Source organism: Hyla sarda, chromosome 7 (genome assembly GCF_029499605.1).
Source record: "Hyla sarda isolate aHylSar1 chromosome 7, aHylSar1.hap1, whole genome shotgun sequence".
Classification (NCBI taxonomy): domain Eukaryota; kingdom Metazoa; phylum Chordata; class Amphibia; order Anura; family Hylidae; genus Hyla; species Hyla sarda.
Window position 1 is genome coordinate 76,361,275 of NC_079195.1, and position 11,077 is coordinate 76,372,351.

An 11,077-nucleotide genomic window follows, 5' to 3' on the forward strand; every position below is an offset into this window, starting at 1 on the left:
ACCCAATATTTTTAGTATATGGTCTCATACATGGGGTTTTTTATCCTCATCAAGGCTTATTCTTTGAATTGGGAAGCATCCAAATTCACCTTTAGGAAAGGATTTTTGCTTACAGAACAATCAGGACCCTGCGAAAAGAATTCTTGCAATTTCCAAGTGATTTTCCCATTTGTCTAAGAAGGAAAACAGTCTCTACTACTTTTTAGAAACTGCTCATAAAACCAGCAAGTAGCAATTAAAAGAAAGAAAAAAAGAAAAATAATTTGCTAGTGACTGGCTTGACTGGAGCAATTTTAAACAGTTTTTCCTAGCAATGCATTCCTATAGACATGGATTTTTTTTGTAGTCAGCAACAAAAAGTCTAGGTGTGGACCAAGTATGGACTAAGTATGCTAGGAACAGTTGCACCAAACTTGCAGCTGTTTTCACGCATTCTTTATAGATGCCTGTTGCCCCTTCCTCTCTTTTAGTTGCCTCGTATACAACACATTTTGTCCTGTATACAAAGAAGAGAGTAGAAAACCGGACTCCTACAAAGACTTGTTCTCCTGGGAGAGAAAAATATGTGTTGAGCATATTACACTATTGCGGACAGACAAGCGCGTCCATAGCAAAGACTTTCTTGGAAGCAGATGCCGGTGATTGAGGATACTGCAATATATACTGCTAATACACTGTCTAGATGAAGTGTACAGTTAAATAGGCAGTGTCAGATATAAAAACTTTTTATATGTTGTACATCTTGGCAAAACAATAGTTTTTCTAATATACTTTTTTTTTTTTTATTCACATTTTATTACAGAAAACTGCCTTTGAAAATCCCACCACTAGGGGTCCCCATACCTCTTGGGACACTGATGAGTCCCACAGCAGCATGAGTGTGTCCAAGGGTCATGGACAAGAGATGGCTGATTGACAAGGCTGCAGGAGGAACACAGCCGGCAGCAACACTGATGTAACACAAAGTTTTACAAAAAATGTGCCTCTTGCTGTTTCAAAACTACAACTCCAAGCAAGCTTGGACCGTCAAGGGATGTCTGGGCATGCTGGGAGTTGTAGCTTTACAAAAGCTGTAGGCTCACAGCTAAAGACAACATTGCTGTAAAAAAAAAGAGTTTAACAAACACAGTCCCTCTAACTATTCCAAAACTTCAAGTCCCAGCATTACAGAACTGGCGAAGAATGACACACATGAATGACATAGAAACATATATAAAATCTATGCATAAAAACACTGTACTTTTAGCACTAAACCTTTGCACTAATTTAGGAAGATGTAAGTTATACACTCATCATATTGTCTTTAGTGAGTACAGGCAATCTCCAAAAATCATTGTGTGTGTGTATGTATGTGTGTGTATAGCATAGATCCAGAAAAGGAAAGGTTACAGAGCAGGGCTGCCAGGCTCCCGAATGCGGTGAGTCAACAGAGTGAGGTAGGGGGAGGAGTCAACGTGCAGGCAAGAGATGGACACACCCCCTCCCTCTGGAAAGATGAGAAAGACATTGAGCAGCTGTGATACGCTAATTTTTAGTGAAATATAGGTGATAGAGAGAGACATAGCTTTAAGCCTGATGCACATGGCAGGACTATAAACCATGTGAATAGTATGATTGGACTGCAATCCCACCAGCGATAGAGTGACACCTAGGATAGAGGACTCCATGTACATAAGGGGACTATCCGAGACATCAGTGACACCCATGTGAGTAGTGCTCGTATAATACTAAGTTGCAGAATATGAAACCTTGAAGCTGGGCCTGCAGACTAGTGACTGTGCAGTACCTTTCTTTACTTGACCCCTCTTACACTTGCATAAGACTTACACTTGATCCTTGGCAGTTATTTCTCTTTTAATGACTGAAAGAGAAGTACAGGATCAGAATATATTCTCTCCTATGTGGCTTCGTTGGAACCCATCTTTTTTTTTTTTTGTAAACTGGGAAAATGCGCTTTTACTCAATAGGGTAAAAGTGGCCATACACTTTCAATAACTCTCCCAACCTCCTCATACACATTATCATACAGCACAGACAAATATTCATATTTCATTTATAACAATGGGGACTGGTATAAGCTCCAACACCCCGACCCTTCTCTGCACTAACATCATCTGTTGATGTCGGGATGCCGCCATACACTTTAGACAGTTAACTGAACCTGCCAAAATCGGAAGGTTCATGTAGATTTAGTTTAAGCTGTACTTGTTGACAAGTCACCTTTAATTACCATTATCCAATAATAACATGTACATTGCACTGTACTGTCCCCAACACACAACCAGTGAACTTTGGCAAGTTTCCCATTTATACCCCATAATAACAGATACACCTTTTACTGCTGGATTATCTCTTGTGTCCCATAATAAGGATATGTTTGCTCTGGGTTTAATCCATTTTTTAGAGTAACAAGTCTTCAAACATAAGGTCACCTCCAACTTTACCAAACCATATGGTGCCAGTTAACCTAACGGGAGGTGATATTACAGAACTGCGCTGTTTGCACTGGTTCTGAATGTTTACTTATAGTTCTCTGTACACTGCACCAGCTAAATAAGAGAATAGGTGGAGGCAGACCTTTGAGCCTTACTGCTACTTTGACTCGTGATATAAATAGACAATAGACAGTAATATGACTGTTAGTATCAAACAGGTTTTATGATGTATTGGTGAGGAAGAGCTAAATTTCCCCACATTTCTGTATTTCTTAAAGGAGTACTGTGGGGCAGGACAACTTATTCCCTATCCAAAGGATCCTGGGACTCTTCGCAATCTCCTGCACGGTTCCCAGCTCTCCTCGTGTACAGGGTGCTCTCCGCTCTGTGCAAGAAGACTGTTGACCCCCACATGAAGCAGAGGTCACGCACACTCTCCATGTACCTCTACGGGAGAATGGGAGATACTTGAACATAGAGATGCATGGAGGGGGTGTATCGGTCACCGCTTCGTGCAGGGGTTGACAAAGCACCATTCATGCAGAGAGCTGGGGTGCCTTTGGATAGGGGATAAGTTGTCCTGCACCACAGTACTCCTTTAAAGGAGAACTTTGGCAAAAATGTACTTATTTCGTTTCCACAGGATACCGTTGGGACCTCTCGCAATCTCCGGGACAAGACCTAGCGCTCAGTGAGGAGCGCATGCTGCAGACGACACATGCTCCATTGACTTCTATGGGAGCGCTGAACAGACCTGAGTAAAGCACTCAGGCATCATCAACGCTCCCATAGAAATGAATGAAGGGAGTGCCTTCTACCGGTAGACTCACTCACTCACTGAGAGAGCCAGGGTCCTGTCCCAGACATAGCGGTCGGACCCCACCCCCCCCCACCCCCACCCCCGCGATCATCTACTTATCTCCTTTCCTGTGGATAACTTTTGCTGGAGTTCTCCTTTAACATCTTACCTACAAATACAGCTATGATATGCTACACAAAAGGGCTATTTACTAATATTGGTATACCACTGTGCATTTGTATTGCGTGCCATATACACTATCACATCCTACATACACATTACTTAAATGTAAAAACAGGAGCGTAGTTAAACGGTTGAATCTAATGAGACTTGGGGTTCATATATTCAGCTACATCACAGCCTCATTTTGTAGGGATCTGTTATATGTCACCAATAAAAATCTATGGGCTCATATTATATTTTCATATGTCTTTGATCCCATAACAAAATGATAGCGTGTTCCATCAGAAACTGTATTATGAAGGTATTCTTGCCTAGGAGAAATAGCTCTAAGTAAAAATAGGTTTTATGGTGGCGCGCGGACTGCCTATACCTTCTGCATATCCCCATAAAGGTTCTAAGCACACGACTTCATCAGGTATATGGGGCTTTATTTACCCCATTTCCTGTTGTCACCCACTTGAGACATAGCACAACAACTCATGACTTAAGATTAAACCAGTGTTTCCCAACCATGGTGCCTCCAGCTGTTGCGAAACTACAACTCCCAGCATGCCCGGACAGCCCTAGGCTGTCCGGGCATGCTGGGAGTTGTAGTTTTGCAACAGCCAGAGGCACCCTGGTTGGGAAATCCCAAATTAAACATTGATTTAGTTTATACAAATTACAACACTGTTACTTGTTCTCATCTGTTCCATTATTGTGCCTTTATATAGCAAATATTCTGCTAAACCATGGCTTTACTTTGATACAGAAATGTAATATTGGCATATTTATGCAATAACAATTCTTATATTTATAACAGTAATTTCTAAAATATAGAAAAAGTACCTAAATCATTTTAAATTAGACACAGATTGGGGGAATACTGGTTCTTACGGAAGAGACTCAACTGGTGGATGAATACTTCCTCCATGGGGGAAAAACGTATACAAATCTGCTCTACCCCAGAAGGAAGAAGGCTGCCTCTCTAGTGCCACCTATAGGTAGCTGCCCTGTAAATCAATGTCCAACCTATACCAGAGCTTTGAAGCATAACTAGTAATATATAAGTTAAAGGGGTACTGCCGAGGGGAAAAAAAATGTTTTTTAATCAACTAGTGCCAGAAAGTTATACAGAGCTGTATGTTACTTCTGTTGAAAAATCTCAAGCCTTCCAGTACTTATCAGCTGTTGTATGTTCTAGAGGAAGTTGTGTAGTTCTTTCTAGTCTGACCACAGTGCTTTCTGCTGCCACCTCTGTCTGTGTCAGGAACTGTCCAGAGCAAGAGCAGATCCCCATAGCAAACCTCTCCTTCTGTGGACAGTTCCTGACATGGACAGAGGTGTCAGCAGAGAGCACTGTGGTCAGACTGGAAAGAACTACACAACTTCCTCTGAAGCATACAGCAGCTGATCAGTCATGGAAGGCTTAAGATTTTTAAATAAAAGTAAATTACAAATCTGTTTTACTTTCTGGCATCAGTTAATTTAAAAGAAAAACATTTCTTCCCAAGTCCGGGCATGCTAGGAGTTGTAGTATTGCAATAGCTGGAGGTCCGCAGTTTATAAACCACTACTTTAGGCAAAACAAGCCTAACTGTATGTTTACAATATGTGCCATGGAATCACACAGAACTAAAGAGTAAACCAAGATGGCTGTATAGACATGCTGGGAGCTGTAGTTCTGCAACAGCTGGAGGCACCCTGGTTGGGTAACACTGGTCTAGAGAGATACTTTAGTTGCATCTCAGGGAGGGGTGGGGAGATTTATCTTCCAAACAAACTACAGGAAATACAACAAACCAGATACAGAAGTTGTTTACAAAACACAAAGATAATAACTAATTCAATGCTGTAAGAGACATATACAGCAGCAAATGTTGTGGACAATTCTCCCCGATATGGAACCACAGGAACTCCATGGGTCAGCATATGGTTTCTGAACATGCAACGCTGCCATATCCATGAGGACCAAGGCTCTAGTCCAGGCATAGGCAACCTTAGGCACTGGAAATGACTACATTGGACTACATCTCCCATGATGCTTTTGCAGTATTTTGGCCGTAAGAGCATCATGGGGGATGTAGTCCACAACATCAGAAGTGCCAGAGGTTTCCTATCCCGGCTCTTGTCAAATAGTTCTCACATGCACCACAATTGTGGCAATCTATTTTGTGCCACAGATGTGACTGGATACCATAAGGCCATGTTCACATGGCAGAATTTCCGTGCGGGAAGAATTCCGCCAGAAATTCTGCTAAAATTTACTTCCTACTTACTTCAATGGGATTCCGCTGTCCCAGTCACACAGCAGCATTTCTGTGGCGGCAATTCCGCATTCCGTAAAACTTAGTGTGGAATCCCATTGGACACTATGGGGCATGAATTTCGGTAGAATTCTGTGTTTAGAGAACAGAGAATTCTGCAGAAATTCGGACACAGTTTCCGAAGAATTACGCAATTCCATTTAGCAAACTTTGCAGAACGCAATTTGTACGGAATTTCACCTAGAAGGGAATCTTTGCTCAACTATCTAATGGGATCCGATTCCATTCTGTGATACAAAATTTATATATCTTACATGCAAATCCAACTACGTCAATGCATTCTTGGACCCATTATAGGGTGGTTATATCAGAAACATAGCCATATTTTAGGGTCCATACTAGGCCCATAACACCTAAACTAGTTCAGTGGACGTAGGTGGGGTGCAGTTATTACAGACATAATACACTACTATTACACCAATCAAAATTAACCATTAGGCCACGTTCACATGGTTGTAATGTGATTCCAACCAGTAGCTATATATCTAGTGCCAAGAATGGGATCACATCCTGTCTTATGTAATCTGGAAAGCTTTTCCCAGTTGTCCTGAGCATTTAACCAGATGACCGTAGCTTTCTGTCACTGGAAAATCTGCAAATCAGCCTCTACTGTGGATTTTATGCTGACCCATTGAAGTCAATGGTAGTAAAATCCTCTGCGCAGCAAATACGCCCTTAGGGTGCATTCACACGGGCGTATTTGTCAGCGGATCCGCAGCTGCGGATGCGCAGCTGCGGATCCGCTGACAAAGGCCCCTAAAGTGCTGCCCTCTTTGTGCCTGCTAATAGCGGCAATCCGCCGCTACCAGCAGACACACTGTGAAGTGCGAGTTGCAGTGTATCCGCACATCCCGCACATCACGGCCGCTCCCCCGGCTCCCTGAGCTACACAGAGAGCGGCCGCGATGTGTGCGAGTACACTGCAGGGTAACTTGCACGTCGCAGTGTGTCTGCTGGTAGTGGCGGATTGCCGCTATTAGCAGGCACAAAGAGGGCAGCACTTTGGGGGCCTTTGTCAGCGGGTGCATTCACATATGCATATTTTTGCTGCAGATTTTTGGGCAGCAAAATCTGCAGAAGCAAATCTACAGCAGAAAAAATTGCATGCGTGAACGTACCCTGAGGGTACATTCACACACTCTTTGTTTTTGCGGATTTTCCGCTGCGTATTTGAAAGGGTGCGTGCTCTTCTCGGCTATCCGCAGCAGATTTTCCATGGAGGAATTTACGCTGCGGAAAATCCGCCGCAAGCCCCATTGAAGTCAGTAGTGACTGCGGCGGATTTTCCGCAGTGTAAATTCTGCGGCGGAAAATCTGCTATGGATAGCCGAGAAGAGAACGCCCCTTTCAAATACACAGCGGAAAACCTGCAAAAACAAACAGCGTGTGAACGCACCCTAAGGGTAGGATCACATTTTGCTGCGTATTTGCTGCTGCGTATTTTCTTACCCATTGAAGTCAATGGGTAGTACAATACGCAGCTGATTTGGCTACCTATTGAATTCAATGGGTAGTAAAATACGCAGAAGAAAATTTGCAGCAAAAAACAACACTTGTGACCTTACCCTTAGGGTGTATTCATACATACAGTATCCTGTGTATATTTGATGCTGCAGACTCGAAGCTGCAGATTTCAATGTAAACTGGCAGCATCAAATCTGCATTAAATATGCACAGGATACTGTGCGTGTGAAGAGACCCTTAAAGTGTATACTTAAAGAGTTTGGGGGGGGGGGGAGAGAAAGCAACTACATCAATAGAGCCACAAGGAAATGTTCACTGTGGACTAAGCTCATGAGCGAGAAACATCTAAGAATTGTACACAAACGCCCTATGACCATGTCAGATCAAAACTAGGGAATATTCGTCATTATAATCTATACAGACATAGCAGAGCTAAGTTAGTCATATAACTATTTCTTTTGTGAATCATAATATCTCTAAGTAAGGTCCATGTCACCAGAACAACACATGAAATACCTCCTAAAGGTAATGTTTCCCAACCAGGGTGCCTCCAGCTGTTGCAAAACTACAACACCCAGCATTCCGGGAGTTGTAGTTTTGCAACAGCTGGAGGCACCCTGGTTGGGAAACTCTGATCTTAGGCATGTTTGGTGTTGTAGTTTTGCAACAGCTGGAGGCACCCTGGTTGGGAAACTTTGCTCTAAGGCATGCTAGGTGGTGTAGTTCTGAAACATCTGGAGGCACCCTGGTTGGGAAACATTAAGGAAGCTCTGAAGATATTAATAAGTCATTTTCATAAAAATGATCCACCCCATTATACAGCCTGACAGTCCATTTGTCCATCTTCTCTGTGTAGCCTTTCATTATCGGGACATAATAAGGCAGTGTTGGACAGAGCTCAGTTATTCTGCTTTGTAGTCATGGCCAACAATATGCATGCAGCCCTAAACCGCCATGCCGGTCTTCCTCTCCGCATTATATTTGTGATTTAGGAAATGGGACATTTGGTGCACGGTTGCATGCCAGGATGTGACTTGAATACATATACCAGCGTGTGTACAATAAATCCCATTCATTGTAATAACAATGATCCGGCATCAGGAAAGTATATGTGGAAGGAGATAAAAACTCCTTCATTTGTAACCTCCAGCCATGGACTGTCAGAAACTACAAGGCTGATCTATAAAGAGCAGCTGGAAAGGCTACAAACAGGATCAGTAGTAAGGAACCAATGGGCGGCTTTCTGCTCTATTAATAATCCCTTTAAATCAATTGTTACAACTCAGAGCAACTGCCTGGGGAGGAGTCCAGAAGCCTTGTCCTCGCTCCCTGGTGCTAAACTGCAACACGAATAAAGGGGGATCCCACTGGCAGGAAGCGAGGCAGCACTCAGCTCTCTATGATATACCGAACCCAACAGATGATCTCCTGACCACATAGGAGGATGCAGCTGTTTTTGTTCCCATACATTGATTTTTTTGTATAAATATATATATATATATATATATATATATATATATATATATACACACACACACACTTTTTTTGTCTTTACGGTCACATGCGGGGACATAGCTATGCAAACAAGTGACATGGCCCATTGCTAGAAGATTTACCAGCTCCATGGTCAAGGAAATCAGGAATTCAACGGCGCCAACCAGGATGGACACAACTCAGGTGCGATGACTTGAGGAAGAACACTTTCTTAACCAAGATGCAACACGTTTCACTGCGCTGCGCAGTGAAACGCGTTGCTTCTTGGTTAATAAAAAGTGTTCTGCCTCAAGACATAGCACCTGAGTTGTGTCCATCCCGGTCAGGGCCATTGAATTCCTGATTTCCTTGAAGTTTGGCTTTTTACCCTACTGCACCTGGCTGTTTGGAAATGCTTGGAGTTGTAGTTTGCAACAGCTGGAGGTCCACAGTTTGGAGAGCACTGCCATAAGACAATACACTCTTTATTATATATACAGTAGGTATCCACTGTTATGATGCCATAGGCCAGGGGTTTCCAAACTGTGATCTTCCAGTTGTTGTAAAACTACAACTCCCAGCATGCCCGGACAGCCGCTGGCTGTCCGGGCATGCTGGGAGTTGTAGTTTTGCAACAGCTTGAGGTCAACAGTTTGGAGACCATTGCCATAAGACAATTTACCCTTTATCCTCTCTCTCTCTCTCTCTCTCTCTCTATATATATATAGTAGTAGGTATACACTGTATCCACTGTTATAATGGCCAAGACCAGTGTTATGATGTCCTAGACCAGTGTGCATGCTGGGAGTTGTAGTTTTGCAACAGCTGGAGGTCCAAAGTTTTGAGACCACTGCCATAAGACAATTCTCTCTCTCTCTCTCTCTCTCTCTCTCTCTCTCTCTCTCTCTCTCTCTCTCTCTCTCTCTCTCTCTCTCTCTCTCTCTTTATATATATATAGTAGGTATCCACTGTTATGATGGCCAAGACCAGTGTTATGATGACCTAGACCAGTCTACATGCTGGGAGTTGTAGTTTTGCAACATCTGGAGGTCCACAGTATGGAGAACACTGCCATAAGACAATTCACTCTTCATTCTATATATATATATATATATATATATATATATATATATAGTAGGTATCCACCGTTATGATGGCCAAGACCAGTGTTATGATGTCCTAGACCAGTGTACATGCTGGAAATTGTAGTTTTGCAACAGCTGGAGGTCCACAGTTTGGAGACCCACAAACTTCTTGTATATACAGTGGGTGTTTTGGAATAACGTCATTACAATAACATAACATAATATAATACAGTATAATATTGCATAATATAAATACAAGAATACAAGCCCACAAAATAAACACAACCTACAGTGCATAAAAACATACAATACTGAATACATACTGTACAGTACATGCAAAACAAAGGATAAACAGGTGTGTGCCTGTCTGTATTTGTTCATAAAAATGGATACAATCACATGATAAAGCAATATAAAACCACAAAACCCACCTGTTCTGAGATACAATGTAGCATGCAGTACTGTATACAGTGTATGCAATGTTTGTAAATATGGCCAAGCACCATCCATGTTTACCAATACATTAGCTGTCAACATTCAGGGATGCCCCTACTACTTACATAATGTTTGGATGGATTCCTCCTCTTCTGTACATCCTGGACACACACATCCACCACTCCATAAGACATCATGTTGGAGAGAGAGAGTGCAAAGAGTGCAGAGAGTGCAGGCTGGAGCTCTCTAGGAAAATGACATTATCCCTGGGATCTGCTCAGAAATAGAACTATGGACAGGAAGCTCCCAGTGGTTGCTTACAGTGCCATGTGCTGCTGATACCAGCAAAGGAGGGAGCTGGATGGTAGGAGCAGGGAGCTGGGTACAGAAGCAGGCTCTGGTGCTGCAGGCTTGGTACTGATTACAGTGCCATGTGCTGCTCCCTGTGCCATGTGCTGGTGACCCAGGCTGTATAGACTCAGCTGTCCTTGTGTCTCCCAGGACTGCTCCTGATCTAGAGCTGCCTACACAGTCAAGCCTGTTCCCCGCCCCCTATGGCTACATTGGTGTGACCCTCCTCCACTCCTGTATGGATAGAGCTGTCTAAACCTTGTGTACAGCAGCAGCAGCAGCACTCCCAGCCTCTGTGTATTATTATTGCCTTATGATTTCTAATGACTCCATTCATCATCACAGTGATACAATGAATCAAGTGTAAAGCTGAATGGTTTTAAGATGAAAAAAACATAGGAATATGCAACATAGGAGTAAATCCTGCAGGAAGTACAGTAAAAAAAAAAAAAAAAAAAAATTGGAGGGAAGGATCCACAAATGGAGCCTTGCAGGGCTTTGGGTAAATGTGGTCAACAAATGTTTGAGTTTTTGTATTGCTAGAAG

The 11,077-nt window shown here is 42.7% G+C and overlaps 1 protein-coding gene across 3 annotated transcripts in view; it reads right to left on the reverse strand.

Annotated features, from left to right (window-relative positions):
* The window catches only part of SH3PXD2A (SH3 and PX domains 2A), a 373,845-nt gene extending 363,149 nt beyond the window's left edge, over nucleotides 1-10,696 (reverse strand). For 2 of the 3 annotated variants that reach the window (XM_056529706.1, XM_056529705.1), the window contains exon 1: nucleotides 10,306-10,696. In XM_056529706.1, coding sequence (XP_056385681.1) covers nucleotides 10,306-10,377 — 72 coding nt within the window. In that variant the 5' untranslated portion in view covers nucleotides 10,378-10,696. The remainder of the gene's footprint in view (nucleotides 1-10,305) is intronic. The other variant, XM_056529708.1, reaches the window with a different exon arrangement.
* Nucleotides 10,697-11,077: the final 381 nt, after the last annotated feature.